General features: G+C 39.7%; 1 protein-coding gene across 1 annotated transcript in view; it reads left to right on the top strand.

Moving 5' to 3' along the window:
• The window catches only part of SPACA1 (sperm acrosome associated 1), a 33,684-nt gene extending 11,119 nt beyond the window's left edge, over positions 1 to 22,565 (top strand). Inside the window, exons 2-6 of the mRNA XM_068985573.1 lie at positions 10,293 to 10,394; positions 11,117 to 11,223; positions 14,837 to 14,972; positions 20,574 to 20,694; positions 22,409 to 22,565. Of these exons, the coding sequence (XP_068841674.1) occupies positions 10,293 to 10,394; positions 11,117 to 11,223; positions 14,837 to 14,972; positions 20,574 to 20,694; positions 22,409 to 22,565 (623 nt within the window). The remainder of the gene's footprint in view (positions 1 to 10,292; positions 10,395 to 11,116; positions 11,224 to 14,836; positions 14,973 to 20,573; positions 20,695 to 22,408) is intronic.
• Positions 22,566 to 22,969: the final 404 nt, after the last annotated feature.

Below are 22,969 nucleotides of genomic sequence, written 5' to 3'. Positions count from 1 at the left end.
AAGACGAAAAGTTTCTCCACATTGAGGGACACTCAGAGAGGTTCACTGAGTTACAAGGAGAAGAGAAGATGGAGGGGGTAGTTAGAGGTAACTGGAATGAGATGCGGTGAGATCAAAAGAGGAGAGAGCAAGCTAGGCAGTAGTCACTTCCTTATGTGCGATCTATAGTCTGGCCCGCTCAGAGGTATTTACGGAGTTATACAGGGAAGAGGAGAGGGAGGAAGTAGACAGAGGTGACCAGGGGGATAAGAGAGAGGAATGAGAAGGAGAGAGACAAATCCTGCCAGTAACCAGTTCCTTAGGTGTTCTCCACCGTCTGGAACACACAGAGATTCACAGAGTTGGATAGAGAAGAGATGGGGGAGAAAAGAGACAGAGGCCACCTGGTGGAGAAAAAGGAGAGTCCATAGGAGAAGAGAGTGGTCAAGCCAGTAATCTCGCTCTCAGGTAAACTTGGGTAGTGAAGTTTGGGTTTTTAAATGAACAAAATTGACAACAAAAACCTAAGAGCAAAGGTTAAAAATCTAGAGTAGAGGTTGGATTTTCAAAAATACAATATTAAAGAAAAGAAGCAGAAGGAAAAAGGAGGAAAGAAAGAAAGAAAAAAAAACAAGAATTATTAAAAAAACAAACAAACAAACAAACAAAACAAACAAACAAAAAAAACCCCACCAACAACCATCCAAAGGCTATATATGGTGTTTGCCTTAAAAAAAAAAAAGTCTTTTTTTTAATAGTAATAATAGGTTATAGTAATAAAAATTAGAGGAGAAATAGAAGACTTAACAATTAAAAAAAAAGTTAGGAAAAAAAAAGAAAAAGAAAAAAAAAAAAGGAATGATTTTAAAAATAGTAAAAATATATCTGGCCCTTCTCTGATGTTTTGGGCCGTGTGGGATCACTTCCAAGGTGGTTCCCTCTGTTTAACTTCTTCCGTTTGCTGGTTTTTCAGGCTCACTAGTTCAGTCGCGCTGTGGGGAGGGGGGATGCTGCAAACAAATAGCACTGTCGTGTGCTCACAGTGTCTCAGCCCCGCTTGACCTGTCCCTTCTCGCAGCGCACAAACCGCTCCGGCTCTACGATGCACAGCCGGGAACCGTCTGGGGCCGGCCCTAGGCTGCGTGCACTTCCCGGTCCAAGCCGCTCAGGTTCGGCGCTCAGGCAGCCCTCAGAGGCACAGATTCGGCTGGGACTGCGCTTTGTGCCCTTCCCAGGTCCGAGTAGCTCAGGAGTTTGGCGAGCGTGATCGCCGCGGCTTGTCACCTTTTCTGTCGCTGCTGCTCAGCTTTCTGGGTGGACCGCTGGCGTCCCCTGTGAGGCAGATTGTGACTGTCCAGCACCCCCAGAAGTCTTAGCAAAGAAGCCTGCTTGCAGTTAGGTAAGTAAAGTCTCTCCGGGTCTGCAATTGCCCCTTTCCAGTCCTTACGGCTCTGGCTGCCTGTCCCCGGCGGGGGATGGTCTGCAGCCGGCTTTTTCCGTTCCGTCCTTTGTTCTGTGCTCGGTCCTGGCGGCGTCTTATGTTCGAGCTTTTCGTGCGGTAGCTATCCCACAGTCTGGTTTGCTAGCGCAAGTTAGATCGTTCTGGTTGCGCGTGGGGCGTTCCTGCCCGATTCTTACAAAGCACTGCAGCCCGCGCCTCCCGCGCGTCCCTGCCCTGCCCCCACTTCCCAATGGCGGATGCAGGCATCTGTGCTGCTTTTCCGCTGGGGGAGTTACTGTTGGGCTTGTAATCTCTTGGTTTTAATTATTTCTTTATTTTTCCTTCCTGTTATGTTGCCCTCTGTGTTTCCAAGACTCGCCACAGACTCGGCAGGGAGAGTGTTTCCTGGTGTTTGGAAACCTCTCTTCTTAAAACTCCCTTCCCGGGACGGGCTTCCCTTCCCGGGACGGAGCTCCCTCCCCACCTCCTTTGTCTCCTTTTTCATCTTTTATATTTTTTCCTACCTGTTTTTGAAGACAATGGTCTGCTTTTCTGGTTGCCTGATGTCCTCTGCCAGCCTACAGAAGTTGTTTTGTGGAGTTTGCTCAGCGTTGAAATGTTCTTTTGAGGAATTTGTGAGGGAGAAAGTGGTCTTCCCGTCCTATTCCTCCGCCATCTTTATGCTCCTCCTGGTTGCTTTCTAAGGGAGGATATTTTCAGTTCATAACCTCTAAATCTTATTTTAAGCCAGCTCTGTAATATATACATATTATTATTTTGTGGGGCGGGGGTGAGCACATAAACTGCTTTCACAAGAGTAAAACTTTATCTCACAGGTTTGGAAGATTAAAGGTCTTCTGATGCATCTCACAGATGTCTTCCACATACTGTGTTGGCAAATCTATCAAAAGATTTGCTTTTTTAAATAGTCTATTCTAAATTCTACAGTTTTCCATTTTATATGTCATGTCTTAGAAAAAAGAGGTATTGGTTTTGTGGGAAAAATAATATTCAAAGACTGTGATTTGTTTTGATCATTTCTTGGATAGAAATTGGACATAAAATCTCTTATATAAGTATTAAGACTACATGTGCTGGAATAAGACCGTGAGTGCTTAGTTGTGTCAGACTCTTTTGTGATCCCATGCACTATAGCCCACCAGGCTCCTCTGTCCATGGGATTTCTGAGGCAAGAATACTGGAGTGGGTTGCCATTTCCTTCTCCAGGGGATCTTCCCAAATCAGGGATCGAACCTGCATCTCCTACATCTCCTGCATTGGCTGGTGAATTCTTTACCATTGCACCACCTCAGACTTAAAAGTGTTCACCATAAGTGCCTGAAGGGCTTGTTAAAACATGGATTGTGAGTCCTACTTCAAAATTTCTGACTCACTTAGGCCTTCAATGAGGTCTAAGAATTTATATTTCGAAAGTAAGTTCACAAATGAAGCTGATGCTGCTTTTTCAAAGACCATCTTTTGAGAACCACTGTAGACTAATATACTAAGAAGACAGTAGATAATTCACAATGTAATTAAGTTTATTCTAAATAGAGTCTGCCTTGGAAAAAGATAGTGTCAGAAGGGAAGAACAAAAGCCAGAGGGGAAGAAATCAAAGTCCATGCAGATATAGATCAAAACATTATGTATGGTTTCTATTTTTTTGGTCAAAAATTTTAGCTAAATTGTTTTTATTTGAGATAAGGTTTTAAAAATGATGCTAAAATAAACTTAACAAAATTTACACTTTTAACCATTTTTAAATGTACGTTTTAATGATGTTAAGCACATTCATTTTGTCATGCAGTCATTATTGCAATCCACTCCCAAATTTTTCATCATCCCAAACTGAAACCTCTGTACCAGTTAAACACTAATTTCCCACTTAGCCCAATCCCTTGCAACAATTATTCTACTTCCTGTCTCTTGAGATAGTTTTAAACCTGTTTTTTTACCTTAATTTCTTGGTCAGTCAGAGTCAGAGATGAGAGGAATCTATGTAATAATCTTGTATTTATTTGTTTGCAATTTATATTTTTATTCTGCTTACTTGTGAAATTCTCACAGAGAATGATTTTTATGACAATTCTTATAATTGGTATTGTCCTACTCTTTAAAGATGTACTTCAGAAATTATATATCTTTATTCAATAAATTTGGGCTTCCCTAGTGGCTCAGATGATAAAGGATCCGTCTGCAGTGTGGGAGACCCAGGTTGGATCTCTGGGTTAGGAAGATCCCTTGGAGGAGTGCATGGCAACCCACTCCAGTATTCTTGCCTGGAGAATCCCATGGACAGAGGAGCCTGGTGGGCTACATACAGGGCCTGGGATTGCAAAGAGTCGGACACAACTGAGTGTCTAACACACATTCAACAAGTTGGTTTTTCTTTTCTGCTTTTTAAGTTTTTGCCTATTATATGCCAGGTATTATTATAGGTGTTAGAATACAGCAGTAAACAAAGCAGTGAAAACTCTCTGCCTTTACAGAATATATTTTTTAGTAGAGTCAAAGAGATACATAACGTAAAACATGTAATATGTCAGATGGTGGTAAGTTCTAAAAATAAACCATAAAAGGCAATATTTCACATCTATAATATTTAACTATTAAAAATATTTTCAATCTGTAAAAATTATTTAAAAGAAAAAAATGCTTTAGTGAAAATTCTGTTGAACTCCCAAAACAATATTTTAGCATTCAAAAAGTCTTGTTTTCTTGGAACACACAAGCATGTTTTTAAGTACTGACTTACATGTCACATCTACACACATCATTGCAATGAACTCTATTTGGCTAAATAAATAAATACATAAAATACCTGCTTGGAAAATATTTATGTATTTCAGAATAAGACTATCCCCCTAAAGAAGTACTATTCATAAATTTAAGTGGAGCCATTCTGCAGCCATTCTTAAGAATCTCATTTAATCAAAAGAGACCTTTCCCCATCCAACCTTCCCTCTCCTTATCTCGTATGGAGGACTCTCTTGTTTGCTTCTCAAAGTTTGGTCCACAGGCTAGCTACATCAGCATAGCCTGAGAGCTTGTGAGAAATTCAGAACCTCAGGACCTACTGCAGACCTACTGACTGCATCATAATTTGCACGTTAGTATATCTCAGGTGTTTTGCATGCACTCCGAAGATTGAAACATGCTCTTATAAGCCATCTCTTATATGATAAATTGACAGATTATAAGCCATCTCTTGTATTATAAGCCAAGCTCTGTACAGTCAGCCAAAACAAGACCGGGAGCTGACTTTGGCTCAGATCATGAACTCTTTATTGCAAAATTCAGACTTAAATTGAAGAAAGTAGGGAAAACCACTAGACCATTCAGGTATGACCTAAATCAAATCCCTTATAACTATACAGTGGAAGTGAGAAATAGATTTAAGGGACTAGATCTGATAGAGTGCCTTAAAAACTGTGGATGGAGGTTCATGACATTGTCCAGGAGACTGATAAGCCATCCCCAAGAAAAAGAAATGCAAAAAGGTAAAATGGTTGTCTGAGGAGGCCTTAAAAATAGCTGAGAAAAAAAGAGAAGTGATGAAAGGCAAAGGGAAAAAGGAAAGATGTACCCATCTGAATGCAGAGTTCCAAAGAGTAGCAAGAAGAGATAAGAAAGCCTTCCTCAGTGATCAATGCAAAGAAATAGAAGAAAATGAGAGAACAGGAAAGACTAGATATCTCTTCAAGAGAATTAGAGATACCAAGGGAACATTTCATGCCAAGAAGGGCACAATAAAGGACAGAAATGATATGGACCTAACAGAAGCAGAAGATATTAAGAAGAGGTAGAAAGAATACACAGAAGAACTATATGAAAAAGATCTTAATGACCCAGATAATCACAATAGTGTGATCACTCACCTAGAGCCAGACATCCTGGAGTGCAAAGTCAAATGGACCTTAGGAAGCATCACTATGAACAAAGCTAGTGGAGGTGATAGAATTCCAACCGAGCTACTTCAAGTCCTAAAAGCTGATGCCATGAAAGTGCTGTACTCAGTTCAGTTCTGTTCAGTCACTCAGTCGGGTCCGACTCTTTGCGACCCCATGAATCGCAGCATGCCAGGCCTCCCTGTCAATGACCAACTCCCGGAGTTCACTCAGACTCACGTCCATCGAGTCAGTGATGCCATCCAGCCACCTCATCCTCTGTTGTCCCCTTCTCCTCCTGCCCCCAATCCCTCCCAGCATCAGAGTCTTTTCCAATGAGTCAACTCTTCGCATCAGGTGGCCAAAGTACTGGAGTTTCAGCTTTAGCATCATTCCCTCCAAAGAAATCCCAGGGCTGATCTTCAGAATGGACTGGTTGGATCTCCTTGCGGTCCAAGGAACTCTCAAGAGTCTTATCCAACACCACAGCTGAAAAGCATCAATTCTTCGGTGCTCAGCTTTCTTCACAGTCCAACTCTCACATCCATACATGGCCACTGGAAAAACCATAGCCTTGACTAGATGGACCTTTGTTGGCAAAGTAATGTCTCTGCATTTGAATATGCTATCTAGGTTGGTCATAACTTTTCTTCCAAGGAGTAAGCATCTTTTAATTTCATGGCTGCAATCACCATCTGCAGTGATTTTGGAGCCCCCCAAAATAAAGTCTGACACTGTGTCCACTGTTTCCCCATCTATTTGCCATGAAGTGATGGGACCAGATGCCATGATCTTCATTTTCTGAACGTTGAGCTTTAAGTCAACTTTTTTCTTCTCCTCTTTCACTTTCATCAAGAGGCTTTTTAGTTCCTCTTCACTTTCTGTCATAAGGGCGTGTCATCTGCATATCTGAGGTTATTCATATTTCTCCCGGCAATCTTGATTCCAGTTTGTGCTTCTTCTAGCCCAGCGTTTCCCATGATGTACTCTGTGTATAAGTTAAATAAGCAGGGTGACAATATACAGCCTTGATGTACTCCCTTTCCTATTTGGAACCAGTCTGTTGTTCCATGTCCACTTCTAACTGTTGCTTCCTGACCTGCATATAGAGATACCAAGGGAACATTTCATGCAAAGATGGGCTCAATAAAGGACAGAAATGGCAGGGACCTAACAGAAGCAGAAGATATTAAGAAGAGGTGGCAAGAATACACAGAAGAACTGTACAAAAAAGATCTTCACAACCAAGATAATCATGATGGTGTGATCACTCACCTAGAGCCAGACATCCTGGAATGTGAACTCAAGTGGGCCTTAGGAAGCATCACTATGAACAAAGCTAGTGGAGGTGATGGAATTCCAGTTGAGCTATTTCAAATCCTGCAAGCTGATGCTGTGAAACTGCTGCACTCAATATGCCAGCAAATTTGGAAAACTCAGCAGTGGCCACAGGACTGGAAAAGGTCAGTTCTCATTCCAATCCCAAAGAAAGGCAATGCCAAAGAATGCTCAAACTACCGCACAATTGCACTCATCCCACATGCTAGTAAAGTAATGTTCAAAATTCTCCAAGCCAGGCTTCAGCAATACACGAACCGTGAACTTCCAGATGTTCAAGCTGGTTTTAGAAAAGGCAGAGGAACCAGAGATCAGATTGCCAACATCTGCTGGATCATGGAAAAAACAAGAGAGTTCCAGAAAAACATCTATTTCTGCTGTACTCAATATGCCAGCAAATTTCAAAAACTCAGCAATGGCCACAGGACTGGAAAAGGTCAGTTTTCATTCCAATCCCAAAGAAACACAATGCCAAAGAATGTTCAAACTACTGCACAGTTGCACTTCTCTCATACACTAGCAGCTTCCCTGGTGGCTTAGAGGTTAAAGGGTCTGCCTGCAATGTGGGAGACCTGGGTTCAATCCCTAGGTCGGGAAGATCCCCTGGGGAAGGAAATGGCAACCCACTCCAGTATTCTTGCCTGGTGAATCCCATGGATGGAGGAGCCTGGTAGGCTGTAGTCCATGGGGTCACAAAGAGTCGGACACAACTGAGCGACTTCACTTTCACAAGCTAGCAAAGAAATGCTCAAAATTCTCTAAGCTAGGCTTCAGCAGTACGTGAACCAAGAACTTCCAGATGTTCAAGCTGGATTTAGAAAAGGCAAAGCAACCAGAGATCAAATTGCCAACATCCATTGGATCATAGAAAAAGCAAGAGAATTCCAGAAAAACATCTACATCTGCTTTATTGACTATGCAAAGCCTTTGACTGTGTTGCTGCTATTGCTGCTGCTAAGTCACTTCAGTCATGTCCAACTCATGTTGCACTCATGTGTGACCCCATAGACGGCAGCCCACTAGGCTCCTCTGTCCCTGGGATTCTCCAGGCAAGAATACTGCAGTGGGTTGCCATTTCCTTCAGTGCATGAAAGGGAAAAGTGAAAGTGATGTCGCTCAGTTGTGTCTGACTCTTAGTGACCCCATGGGACCACAGCCTACCAGGCTCCTCCGTCCATGGGATTTTCCAGGCAAGAGTGGTGGAGTGGGGTGCCATTGCCTTCTCCGTGACTGTGTTGAATAAGTCTTAAAAGAGATGGGAATACCAGACCACCTTACCTGCCTCCTGAGAAACCTGTTTGCAGGTCAAAAGCAACAGTTAGACCCGGACATGAAACAAAGGACTGGTTCCAAATTGGGAAAGCAGTACATCAAGGCTGTATATTGTCACCTTGCTAATTTAACTTATAAGCAGAATCTATCATGCGAAATGCTGGGCTGGATGAAGCATAAGCTGGAACCAGGATTGAAGAGACAAGTATCAATAACTTCACATATGCAGATGACACCATGGTTATGGCTGAAAGCAAGAAACTAAAGACTTGCTTCTTAATGAAAGTGAAAGAGAAGAGTGAAAAAACTGGCTTAAAACTCAACATTTGAAAAACTAAGATCATGGCATAGGGTCCCATCACTTCATGGCAAATATATGGGGAAACAATGGAAAGAGTGACAGACTTTATTTTCTTGGTCTCCAAAATTACTACACACAACTGCAGCCATGAATTAAAAGATGCTTGCTCCTTGGAAGAAAAGCTATGACCAGCCTAGAGAGTGAAAGTGAAAGTTGCTCAGTCATGTCTGACTCTGCAATCCCATGGGCTGTGCAGTCCATAGAATTATCCAGGCCAGAATACTGAAGTGGGTAACCTTTCCCTTCTTGAGGGTATCTTCCCAACCCATGGATCAAACCCAGGTCTCCCACCTTGCAGGCAGATTCTTTACCAGCTGAGCCACAAGGGAACCCCAACACTGACCAACCTAGACAGTATATTGAAAAGCAGAGACATGACTTTGCTGACAAATGTCTGTCTAGTCAAAGCTATGGTTTTTCCAGTAGTCATGTATGAATATGAAAGTTGGACCATAAAGAAAGCTGAATGCTGAAGAATTGATGCTTTTGAACTGTGGTGTTGGAGAAGACTCTTGAGAGTCCCTTGGACTGCAAGGAGATCAAACCAATCCATCCTAAAGGAAATCAGTCCTGAATATTCATTGGAAGGACCGATGCTGAAGCTGAAGCTCCGATACTTTGGCCACCTGATGTGAAGAACTGACTCATTAGAGAAGATTGGGAAAGATTGAAGGCGGAAGAAGAAGGGGATGAGATGGTTGGATGGCATCACCGACTCAATGGACATGAGTTTGAGCAAGCTCTGGGAGTTCGTGATGGGAAGGGAAGCCTGGGATCCTGCAGTCCATGGAGTCTCAAAGAGTCAGAAATGAGTGAGTGACTGAACTGAACTGAAGCCATCTCTAGACTTCAGCTTATCCTTGTTTTGAGATTGGGTGGTATGATTAACATCTTACAGGGACTGAAAGAAGGAACTTGGTAGGAAGAATATGAAGATGGACTACTCCTTAGCCTGTGACAGCACAGTCTCATCACAGGACATGTTCGGCATGTCACTGAACCAGCTTTAGCTTTTATCATCTCTCTCACTTCTGGTGTTGGTAGGGCAAACTCAGTGGAGATCTGAGATGAGTCAGTAAAGACTTGATTTCTTATGAAATGTGTGGCAATTCTAACAAGAGTTATCACTTTGAAAATGGAGGTCTGGTCATTAAGTCTATCTTGATAAATTTAATACAGAGATTTTTATCAGGCTAGGTGTTAAAAGGCATCATTTATGTTACAATGGAATTTTTGTAATTTCCTCTGCAAGATCCAACTCCCCCCATTCCAAAGTTCCATGGTCAAATAAATTTGGAAGATCCTGTGTGTTACTGCTTTCTACTATTTCAGTAGTAGGCTTTATTAGCTGTAATAAGCACATTTTATACATCTCTAAAAAGGAAAAATACTGTCATTCTTGACATGCTGTCAGTTGAAATGCATTCAGATCTCAAAAATGTTAGCATGTAAAACTTTTGCATCTTTGATCAATGAAAATTTACACATAATAGCACATTCATTTACTAGCATATTAAAAGGTCCTCTAAAATTCTGAGGAGATTCATTTCATTTTAATTTAATGTATAATTTCCAAATGTAACTAATCATGGAATCTCTTTTCTTATGTTATCAACCAGAGGAACTAGTGTTTCATGTGACTAATTTTGGAAAATGTTGTTTTATGAAATAATTCAAAGTGCTTGTGTTCATGCTCAGTCACTTCACTTGTATCCTACTCATTTTGAACTCATGGACTGTAGCCCACTAGGCTCCTCTCCAGGCAAGAATACTGGAGTGGGTAACCATTCCCTTCTCCAGGGGATCTTTCTGACTCAGGGATCAAACCCAGGTCTCCTGCATTGCAGGTTGATTCTTTACCTGCTGAGCCATCTCTAAATGTTATTACCTTGAATTTAGGAATTTAATTTCTGAAATTAGGAGAAAGGTTTCAAAATGACCTAGGTGGAAAAATAAAATAACCCTGGAATTCTTCTTTTTTCTTTTAACATTTGCCAATTTCTTTTATCAAAGGTATTGGTATTAGAGAAGTTATATTGACAAACGGATGCCCTGGTGGTGAATCCAAGTGTATCGTACGAGTGGAAGAATGTCGTGGACCAGTAGATTGTGGCTGTGAGTTGGACTTTATACTGGAGGGAGACAGAGGGGCCATGTTTACTCTGGGGAGATATCCTTAACCTCAGTTTGCCTTGAGTGGAGGGAGATGATCAAAATGATTTACTTAAAATTCCACTTCTCCAGACAGTTATAGGTCTTTCTACTTTTCTTTACATTTTTTCAGTTGTGTCTAAATTGAACGTACATTCTCTCTAGCACACTGGAACCTTACTGCACTCAGGTTTTGGTTGAAGCTATCCTCCAGAGAAATACTTTTGACCTTGTGGTTGTGACAGTCTATCAGTAGATTGGTAAACTCTAAATTGGGAACTTTGAGAGCTTTTCTGTATCAAATTTCAGTAGTCTGAGGTTTCATTATCTCTAAGCCAGAAAGAGGTGGACAGGGGAGGGCTTGTTCCTAACCAGAAAATTGGCAGCCACTAGTAAGTATATCTCGGAGTTTAATAGATCACTAAGTAGTTTGCCCTTACTGTCTCTTCTCTATAGTTTATTTTGCCAAAGGAACAGACAGGTATGGTGTTTACTTGCCTCTTCCGTGACTTCATCGTTGCATCCATGACGACTTCCTGCTCCTCTACAGTCAAACTTCCAGTAATACGTTTACTAACTTCCAGCATGTAATTTCTTTTCAAATTGGGGTGACTTTTAAAAGTAGTATTGTATATAAAGCAGTTCACAAGGCCCATTGGTATATATGTATGTAATTTTTTTTTCAGGGGGAAGACCAATTTCAGAAAGCCTTGAACGTGTTAGGCTTGCATGTGTTCATACATCTCCTGAAAACCGTTTCAAATATATTTGGAGACTTCTAAGGCCAGACCAGGTGAGTAATGAATGTATATAATTTGGTGCTTTCCAGTGAGTCTTAAGATTTGTTTCCCAGTGCTTGATGACTCTCAGAGGACTTTCTCTTCAAAAGCAGTTTGCAAAAATGAAGTAAAAATCATACAACTTTATTATTATTGGGATTTAAATTGTTTTTCATTTCTTAGTAAAGGGCTAAAACTTTATATATGTATAGGGCCAGCTATTATCAGAACTTAGAAGCATCTATTTTATATAAAGTGTTCTATTTTGGAAGCAAGGTTTTCATTTGTATGTATAATACTTGTATAATGATAACAGTAGCTAACATTAGTTGAGGGCTTATTAAATGCCAGATATACACCAACTGCTAGAGTTTCTTTTACTCATATAACAATCTATGAGGTAATTCCCATCATTATACGCATTTTGCAGATAAGTACAATTGTTGCTCAGTTTCCTCAGGGAATTGACTCCAGGACCCCCTTCAGATACCAGAATCAGAGATGCTCAATTTTCTTATATAACATGGTGTTAGTATATAATACCATGGTATTATATTACTATATAACATGGCAAATTATATAGCATTTGCATATGACAGATATTTCTGTCTGTATACTTTAAATCACCTCTAGATTATATATAATATATTGTAAGTGCTATATCAGTTCAGTTCAGTCACTCAGTCATGTCTGACCATTTGCAACCCCATGAACCACAGCACGCCAGGCCTCCCTGTCCATCACCAACTCCCGGAGTCTACCAAAACCATGTCCATTGAGTCAGTGATGCCATCCAATCATCTCATCCTGTGTTGTCCCCTTCTCCTCCTGCCCTCAATCTTTCCCAGCATCAGGGTCTTTTCCAATGAGTCAGCTCTTTGCATCAGGTGACCAAAATATTGGAGTTTCAGCTTCAACATCAGTCCTTCCAATGAACACCCAGGACTGGTCTCCTTTAGGATGGACTGGTTGGATCTCTTTGCAGTCCAAGGGACTCTCAAGAGTCTTCTCCAACACCATAGTTCAAAAGCATCAATTCTTCGGCACTCAGCCTTCTTTAAAGTCCAACTCTCAAATCCATACATGACCAGTGGAAAAACCATAGCCTTGACTAGATGGACCTTTGTTGGCAAAGTAATGTCTCTGCTTTTGAACATGCTTTCTAGGTTGGTCATAACTTTCTTTCTAAGGTGTAAGCATCTTTTAATTTCATGGCTGCAGTCACCATCTGCAATGATTTTGGAGCCCAGAAAAATAAAGTCAGTCACTGTTTTCACTGTTTCCCCATCTCTTTGCCAGGAAGTGATGGGACCAGATGCCGTGATCTTAGTTTTCTGAATATTGAGCTTTAAGCCAACTTTTTCACTCACTTCTTTCACTTTCATCAAGAGGCTTTTTAGTTCCTCTTCACTTTCTGCCATAAGGATGGTGTCATCTGCATATCTGAGGTTATGGATATTTCTCCCTGCAGTCTTGTTTCCAGCTTGTGCTTCCTCCAGCCCAGTATTTCTTATGATGTACTCTGCATGTAAGTTAAATAAGCAAGGTGACAATATACAGCCTAGACGTTCTCCTTTTCCTATTTGGAACCAGTCTGTTGTTCCATGTCCAGTTCTAACTGTTGCTTCCTGATCTGCATACAGCTTTCTCAAGAAGCAGGTCAGGTGGTCTGGTATTCCCATCTCTTGAAGAATTTTCCACAGTTTATTGTGATCCACACAGTCAAAAGCTTTGGCATAGTCAATAAAGCAGAAATAGATGTTTTTCTGGAACTCTCTTGCTTTTTCCATGATCCAGCAGATGTTGGCAATTTGATCTCTGGTTCCTCTGCCTTTTCTAAAACCAGCTTGAGTATCTGGAAGTTCACGGTTCATATACTGCTGAAGCCTGGCTTGGAGAATTTTGAGCATTACTTGACTAGCTTGTGAGATGAGTGCAACTGTGCAGTAGTTTGATCATTCTTTGGCATTGCCTTTCTTTGGGATTGGAATGAGAACTGACCTTTTCCAGTCCTGTGGCCACTGCTGAGTTTTCCAAATTTGCTGGCAAATTGAGTGCAGCAGTTTCACAGCATCATCTTTCAGGATTTGAAATAGCTCAACTGGAATTCCATCCCCTCCACTAGCTTTGTTTGTAGTGATGCTTCCTAAGGCCCACTTGAGTTCACATTCCAGGATGTCTGGCTCTAGGTGAGTGATCACACCATGATGATTATCTGGGTCATGAAGATCTTTTTTGTACAGTTCTTCTGTATATTCTTGCCACCTCTTCTTAATATCTTCTGCTTTTGTTAGGTCCCTGCCATTTCTGTTCTTTATTGAGCCCATCTTTGCATGAAATATTTCCTTGGTATCTCTAATTTTCTTGAAGAGCTCTCTAGTCTTTCCCATTCTATTGTTTTCCTCTATTTCTTTGCACTGATTGCTGAGGAAGGCTTTCTTATCTCACTTTGCTCTTATTTGGAACTCTGCATTCAAATGGATATATCTTTCCTTTTCTCCTTTGCTTTTCACTTCCCTCATTTCACAACTATTTGTAAGGCCTCCTCAGACAGTTGTTTTGCTTTTTTGCATTTCTTTTTCTTGGAGATGGTATTGATTCCTGTCTCCGTACAAGTCATGTACTTCCATCCATAGTCCATCAGGCACTCTGTCTATCAGATCTAGTCCCTTATATTTATTTCTCGCTTCCACTGTATAATCATAAGGGATTTCATTTAGGTCATACCTGAATGGTCTAGTGGTTTTCTACCCTGGCTTCAATTTCAATCTGAATTTGGTAATAAGGAGTTCACGATCCAAGCCACAGTCAGCTCCCGGTCTTGTTTTTGCTGACTGTATAGAGCTTCTCTATCTTTGGTTGCAAAGAATATTATCAGTCTGATTTTGGTGTCAACCATCTGGTGATACCATGTGTAGAGTCTTCTCTGGTGTTGTTGGAAATGGGTTTTGCTATGACCAGTGCGTTCTCTTGGCAAAACTCTATTAGCCTTTGCCCTGCTTCATTCTGTACTCCAAGGCCAAATTTGCCTGTTACTCCAGGTGTTTCTTAACTTCCTACTTTTGCATTCCAGTCTCCTATAATGAAAAGGACGTCTTTTTTGGGTATTAGTTCTAGAAGGTCTTGTAGGTCTTCATAGCACTGTTCAGCTTCTTCAGCATTACTTTTCATGGAATAGACTTGGATTACCGTGATATTTAACGGTTTGCCATGGAAACAAACAGAGGTTTCCAGTGGTTTGTGTTGGAAAATGCTATTTAAGTATTTGTAAATGCAATATAAATGCCAAGTAAAGAGTGACTGTGCAGCCAATTCCTGTTTTGCTTTTTGGAACTTTCTGGAAATTCTTTTTTTCTGAGTATTTTTAGTCTATGATTTGTTGAATCTACTGATGTGGAGCCCAATGATATGGAGGACCAACTGTAGCTGAGATGCAGAGAGTAACTCCTTCTGATTTACACAGTCAGAAATTTGGTCCTTGTTCTGTCTGACTTTAAAATACATGTGCATAATTAATTACTGTCCTAGACTGAGAGAAAGTGACTCTTATTTTGTTATAAGAAATAAATTATTTTCTGATCTTAGATTTTCATGAAGAATATTGATATTTTTTTTCTTTTAAAATAGCAAGCCATTATACTTGCAAATGATTCAGCAATCCTGGAAGTTCACAGGGATACTCACCCCAAGGCTTTTGAGTGTGAAACATTGGATAATAATGAAATAGTAGCATCTATTAGATTCACAATCTATACAACAACTGGTAAGTACCCAGCAACATTTTGACTTGCTTATATTTCAAACTTCAGAGAGCATCAGAATCACATGGTGGTCTTGTTGAGACACAGATCACTAGCCCAGCTCCTGTAGTTTCTGCATCTGTAGATCTTGAGTGAGACTGGGACAAGAATTTCCATTTCTGACAAGTTCCTAGTTACTGTTGGTCCAGAGATCACGTTTTGGGAACCACTAGTTTTATACCATTAAGACTTTTCTACAAGGTGGTGTGAGTTTCCCTGGTGGCTCAGATGATAAAGACTGCCTGCAATGCAGGAGACCCAGCTTTGATCCCAGGTTTGGGTTGGGAAGATTCCCTGGAGAAGGAAATGGCTACCCACTTCAATATCCTTGCCTGGAGAATTCCATGGACAGAGGAGCCTGACGGGCTACAGTCCATGGGGTTGCGAAGAGTTGGACATGACTGAGCGACTACCACTTCACTGCCCTTTAACTGGAAACAAGCTGAGGTATTTTGGAGGTGATTTTAAAAAATAAACTGTAAACTTTCTTTAATGTATTGTTCAGGGTCCTTAAAAAAAACTTTATAGTGAAAGCTAATAACCATAGTCCTATATTGGGATATACTAGGTGTTATTAAAAGAATAATGTCAATAAAAGGCAAAAAGGACCAAACATCATCAACTAAAAACGATCTCAATGAGTCACAGTTCAGGCTATTAAAGGTTTTGAGAGCTGTTCTCAGTTCATGTCCCCCAGCTTAGTCCTTGTTAGGACTGCTTAGTGGTGGTTAGCTCTTCCTGTGATTCAGAGGCAACAGGTGTAAGCTAAGGACTGGGGCACAGTCCCCAATGTCAGCAAGTGAGACAAGTTGACTTTTCTCTCTCATAGCTGTCCAGGACTGGTGGGGTGTCTCTGCCATCTTAGCACATGCACTGGTTAGATGACAAAATGTTTTCAGAAAATGTTGGTATCTATTAGTTGCTTTTAAAAAGGACAATTGGGTATACTGCTGTGACAGACCCTTTTGGCTGTTTTAGACATCAGACAAATGTTTTGGCTATAAATGTCCTCACAGTATGGTACTGGCTCGAAACAAATACATGATTAAAATATTTTCAGGGTAGATAGGGTTTAATTAATGAAAATGCCCCATCCATTCCCTCATATGACAGATTTTTCACTTCCACAATAATTGTCTTTTATAGTTAGGCATTATTTTGATTGAATCATGTCCCTCTAAAAAGATATTTTCGAGTCCAAACTTGTCTACCTTAAGAGTGTGATGGTGTCTGGAAATAGGGTTGTTGCAGGTATAGTTAATTCAGTTAAGAGACGATCTTACATACTAGAGAAGAGTGGGCTATTAATCCAGTTTAACTGGTGTCCTCATGACAAGAGGGAAATCTGGACACAATGAGAGAGGAAAACACGTGGAGACTCAAGACACATGGGGAGAAGACAGCCATGTGAAGACAGACACAGAAACTGGAGTTACACTGTCACAAACTAAGGAACATCTGGGGCTCCCAGAGCCTGGAAGAGTAAAGGAAGGATCCTTCCCAGAGCCACTGGCGAGAGCACGGCCTTACCGATGCCTGGTATTCGAACATTTATCCTCCAGAACTGTGAGATAACATATTTCTGTTGTTTTTAAGTCCCCTAGTTAGTGGTACTTTGTTATGGTGGCCTTCAAAAACTAATACAAGCATAAGCTTAGTTTTTCTAAAATGCAAGAGCATCAAAATTCAGTCTGTTTTTCATTAGAAAATTTCAACAGAAATAGAAACTATTTTTTATTAGACATAAAAGTACTCTAAGGGACCCTTGCAAAAAGACTACCATTAAAATGAACCAGAATCTTGATACCTCTCATTTTCCACCTCTCTTGACTAGTATTTCAGGGTAGTGGGTAAATGGAAAGAAATTTTGCATTTCTTCCCCTCAAGTTTTAATCCTAAAAGTTTTTTTTCATTTGAGTTTAAAAATTCCACTGCTTCTATAAGTCTAAAATTATCAAAAGTTAAAAACTTTTAAATTTAACAATGTTAGAATATAAATATGATATAAATTGGCTTCCCTGGTGGCTCATTCGGTAGTCTGCCTGCAATGCAGGAACCCTGGGTTCGATTGCTGGGTTGAGAAGATGCCCTGGAGAAGGGAATGGCAACCCACTCCAGTACTCTTGCCTGGAGAATTACATGGACAGAGGAGCCTGGTGGGCTACAGTCCATGGGGTCACAAAGAGTCGGACATGACTGAGTGACTAACTTTAACTTTTTAAAATTGTTTATCATACTTGGAAGTATTTAATGAGATTACTAAATTGAGTTTATAGCTCTTGAACTACTAATAAAAATGGAAAATTATACTTCATAGTGTTTAAATAATAGAAAGAAAATCAAGATGAATAAGCAGTTGAGATTGCCTGAATAGGAGACCAAGTCTGTTAGAGTGTTGTGTGTGTGTGTGCAGGCAATCATGTCCAACTCTTCATGACTCCATGTACAGTAGCCCACTGGGTTTCTCTGTCCATAGAATTCTCCAGGCAAGAATACTGGAGTGGGTTGCCATTTCCTTCTCCAGGGGATTTTCTTGACCCAGGGATCAAACTTGCGAATCTTGCATCTCCTGCATAGGCAGGCAGATTCTTTACTGCTAGTACCACCTGGGAAGCCCCTGTTAGAATGGTACTTATCAAAATTAAAATATTAAAACACATAAAACCTAGCTTTCACAAATCATTAAATCTCCTTGGATGTTGGTTTACTTATCTGTATAAAAATTGTATCAGATGATCTTTCTGGACCTTCTCCACATGAATCTTTTATGAGTCTATGATTTAGGGACCAGGAAGAGCCATAGAAAGGTATATAATCGCCAGTCTATGTCTGACGCAGGATACAGCATGCTTGGGGCTGGTGCATGGGGATGACCCACAGAGATGTTATGGGGAGGGAGGTGGGAGGGGGTTTCATGTTTGGGAACACATGTAAGAATTAAAGATTTTAAAATTTAATAAAAAAAAAAAAAAAAAAAAAAAAAAAAAAGTAAGTAATATTTGCTATAAATTGCATTTTTATCAGCTTACAATGTAGCAGTGTTATAATACATATGGTAGACTTGTTTTGTCTCCTTAATAAGGAATAGCAGACAGATATGGGAGAGAATGCTGATTTAAAAGTGGTATTTGGATATTAAAACATATACAAAAATTAGAGATGTGTTACAGTCCTAAATGTATTAATAAAAGCTAAAATAATCAAGCTTAAAAAAGAAAGCATAGAAGAGTATCTGTATGATTCAGGAGTAGACAAGGCTTCCCTTTTAGATATGACAAAAACCAGTCACCATAAAAGGAAATATTGATAAATTAGGCTTCATAAAATTTAAAACTTCATATTCCAAAAATGATATTGGGAAAATTTGACAGCCACATGCAAAAGAATGAAAGAAGGTCACTGTCTTACACTGTACACAGAAATAAACTCAAAATGGATTAAAGTGTTGAACGTAAGACCTAAAATCATAAAATTCCTAGGAAAAAAACATAGGCAGTAACCTTATTGATATAGGTCTTAGCGATGTTTTTGTAAATTTAACTGCAGAGACGAGGGAAACAAAATCAAAAATAAACAATTGGACTACTTCAAACTAAAAAGCTTCTGCACAGCAAAGGAAACCATCATCAAAACAAAAAGACAGCTTACAGAATGGGAGGAGACATTTGTACATGGTATCTCTGATGAGGGGTTAATAGGCCAGAATGTATAAGGAACTCACAGTAATCAACATTAAAAAAAAAAAAAACTGATAAAAATCAGGCAGAGGATCTGAATAGATATTTTTTCCAAAGAAGACATACAGATGGTCAGCAGATGCATAAAAATATGATCAACATCACTAGTTGGGGAAATGCAAATCAAAACCACAGATACTACCTTATATCTATTAGAATGGTAGCTATCAAAAAAGACAAAAAATAACAAATGTTGGAGAGGATATGTAGAAAAGGGAACCCTTGTACACTGCTGGTACAGCCACTGTGAAAAGCAGTATGGAGAGTCTTCAAAAAATTAAGAATAATATAACCATAGGAGACAGCTTTTCTGCTTCTGTATATTTATCCAAAGAACATAACACTAATTCAGAAAGACATATGCACCTCTGTGTTCTCTGAAGCATTATTTATAACAGCCAAGATATAGATATGTGTACACACACATACACAAAATAGAATACTGCTCAGCCAGAAAATGAATGAAATCCTGACATTTGCAACATGGATGGACCTGAAAGGTGTTACTGCTAAGTGAAGTAAAGTCAGATGGAGAAAGACAGATATAAAGGTTTCACTTGTATGTTGAATTTAAAAAAATAAACAGAATCACACTCATGGATACAGAGAACCAGATTATTGGTTGCCAGAGGGGAAGGGGGTTTAGGGTAGGTGAAATGGATGATGGGAAGAGGCAACTTTATGGTGATGGACAGTAACTAGACTTGTGGTGGGAGTCACTGTATACAGATATCAAATTATAATACTGTACACCTGAAACTTACATTAAAACATTTAAAAACTCCAGCTTTTAAAAGGAATCACTAGAAAAATGAAAAGATAAAATCCATGAAAAAATTTAATAAACCATGTATAACAAGTATGATCAGTTTGGGAAAAGATCCTGTAATTTCTTAGAAAACTAAGCATACCTCTACCCTATGACCCAGCAGTTTCACTCATAGGTATTTATCCATAAGGAGTGGAAGTGTGTGTTCACAGAATGACTTGTATAAGAATGTTCATAGCAGTTTGTTTATAATAACCCCAAACTGAAACAGTGTGGGTGTCCATCAGGAGACTGAATAATTGAAGCATACTACCCAGTAATAAAAAAGAAAAAACTATTGATACATGCAGCAATTACGGTTGAATCTCTAAAACATTATACTGAGTTAAAAAGCCTTACACAAAAGAAAGTATAATGAATGTTTCCATTCCTATGAAATTCTAGATCAGGCAGAACCAATCTATGTGGAAAAGAAAATCAGGACCGTAGTTGTGCCTGAAGGTTTGGGCAGGGATTAACTGGGAGGGGCTCAAGGAAACTTTCTGGGGTAGAGTAATAGTCTGTGTGTTTTTAGGGATTTGAATTACATATGTGTGTTTGCATTTTCCATAACTAAATAACATATTTAAGATTGTTGTTCAATTCAGAGTCTGTACATTTTACCTCAAAAGAAGAAATATAAACAAATGTTGAACTCTAGTTAATGATATTCTCTTGATTCTGTAAGAAGTGTGTAGACATTAGCAAATTATCTTGAAATGCGTCAAAGAAAAAATAAGGTGGGTCAGTGGATTGATAGAAGCATGAATAGAAGGATAAAATGTTGATGGTAGTATCTAGGTGGTGGAAATGCAGAATGTTTATTGTCAGATTCTTTGAACCTTTCTGCATGTTTGTAAAGAACATTTCTAACGTGCAGAGAAAGTTCATTAACACTTTCCACTAATTTTCCCTGTATATTTCTAGAGTATTTTTCCAGATATAAAGTTCCCATTTAGATGTTCATTTCCTTTTTTTTCCCAGTAGTAATAATCATTACTATGTGTTTTTTTCTCTAGAATTACAGATGAAAAGAGCAAGCCAACCAGACACTGATGCAGTCCTAGTTTTTGTGCTGACCATAGGAGTTATTATCTGCATATTTGTGATCTTTGTACTGATCTTCATAATTATAAACTGGTAGGTGAAGAACTGCAACTAAACCATTAGCCTTGATTAAAAAAATCTGCATGTCTGCCCCTCCCTGTGCAGTGAATCTAAGGCCCTGTCCATTATGCTTCTCATGCAGGTTTCAAGACTGTCCAACTCTCTTCATCCCTCCTGAGACAATCCTGGTTCAAGCTACCTGATCTCATGACTTGATCCCCAGCCATGAGAAAACTTTTAAATGCAGTTTTCACAATTTTATGTAGTAGTTGTTAAAGCAAAAAGTTTATTGAATTACTATTTGTTTTGTCTAGTTGAAAATCAATTCAGTTCAGTTGCTCAGTCGTGTCCGACTACTTGCAACCCCATGAATCACAGCACACCAGGCCTCCCTGTCCATCACACTCCCAGAGTCCACCCAAACTCATGTCCATTGAGTCGGTGATGCCATCCAACCATCCCATCCTCTGTCGTCCCCTTCTCCTCCAGCCCTCAATCTTTCCCAGGGTCTTTTCCAATGAGTCAGCTCTTTGCATCAGGTGGCCAAAGTATTGGAGTTTCAGCTTCAACATCAGTCCTTCCAATAAACACCCAGGACCGATCTCCTTTAGGATGGACTGGTTGGATCTCCTTGCAGTCCAAGGGACTCTGAACAGTTTTCTTCAACACCGCAGTTCAAAAGCATCATTCTTCAGTGCTCAGCTTTCCTTATAGTCCAACTCTCACATCCATACATAACCACTGGAAAAACCATAGCCTTGACTAAATGGACCTTTGTTGGCAAAGTTTCTGCTTTTGAATATGCTGTCCAGGTTCCTTCCAAGGTGTAAGCATCTTTTAATTTCATGGCTGAAATCACCATCTGCAGTGATTTTGGAGCCCAGGAAAACAAAGTCTGACACTGTTTCCACTGTTTCCCCATCTATTTCCCATGAAGTGATGGGACTAGATGCCATGATCTTAGTTTTCTGAATGTTGAGCTTTAAGCCAACTTTTTCACTCCCCTCTTTCACTTTCATCAAGAGGCTCTTTAGTTCTTCTTCACTTTCTGCCATAAGGGTGGTGTCATCTTCATATCTGAGGTTATGGATATTTCTCCCTGCAATCTTGATTCCAGCTTGTGCTTCTTCCAGTCCAGCGTTTCTCATGATGTACTCTGCATATAAGTTAAATAAGCAAGGTGACAATATACAGCCTTGATGTCCTCCTTTTCCTATTTGGAACCAGTCTGTTGTTCCATGTCCAGTTCGAACTGTTGCTTCCTGACCTGCATACTAGTTGAAAATAATCACAACTTTAAAATGTGGTTATTATGAACTACTAGTTCATCATTTGAGAGTATTTCTAATACCTACATGAGTATCACCCCCTGGTATATCTGAGGGCTCATCTACTATCACAATGCAGCTGATGCACTGCAAAATAGAAATAAATCCTGACTAAGGATGCACTTCTGTGGGTTTCTCTGATGGCTTAACAGTAAAGAATCCATCTGCCAATGCAGGAGACCTGGGTTTAATTCCTGGGTGGGGAAGATCCCTCAGACAAGGAAATGACATGCCATTCCAGTATTCTTACCAGGGTTATCCCATGGACAGAGGAGCCTGGTGGGCTACAGTCCATGGGGTTGCGGAGTCAGACACGACTTAGTGACTGAATAACAACAACAAGGAGGCACTTCTATATATAGAAAACTAAAGTTTTAGTTTTCATTTCAAAAAATTAAAAAAAATTTTTTTTCTTCCAGGACGGCAGTCAAAGATTTCTGGGGGGCAAAGGCCTCAACAACTGAGATACAGTCTGAACTGAGTTCAATGAGATACAAAGATTCAACTTCTCTTGACCAGTCACCAACAGATATACCTGGACATGAAGATGATGCTTTAAGTGAATGGAATGAATGATGCATGGATGATGTATAACAAACCAAAGGAGATCAGAGCATATCAGATTCATTATTATAAAAATAAAATATATAGTTAAATACTTTAACAGTATTGTAAGTGATTTATTGTAGTCTGAAGGTAATGCAATATGAGAAGGGGCTTTTTTAATCAGTGCATCTTGGTGGTACAGTTATCAAAATTTGTAAAATTTGTTCTCAACATTTACCATTTCAGATAATCACTTTATCTAGAGGTACATACACAAAATCTTTTTAATACATTTTTAATGACTTTGATCACTTCTAAGGTGATTTGCCAGTTCGGTCCTCAGCAAGAAAGAAAACCATATAGAAGATACCTTGCATGTTAGACCTTCTCCTCACTGGGAGCACTGGATTGAACTTGCTTAAAGCAAACCAAAT

This window comes from Capricornis sumatraensis, chromosome 13, assembly GCF_032405125.1.
Source record: "Capricornis sumatraensis isolate serow.1 chromosome 13, serow.2, whole genome shotgun sequence".
Taxonomy (NCBI): domain Eukaryota; kingdom Metazoa; phylum Chordata; class Mammalia; order Artiodactyla; family Bovidae; genus Capricornis; species Capricornis sumatraensis.
The sequence above is the reverse complement of the archived record's forward strand: the minus strand, read 5'-3'. Positions and strand labels throughout refer to the sequence as shown.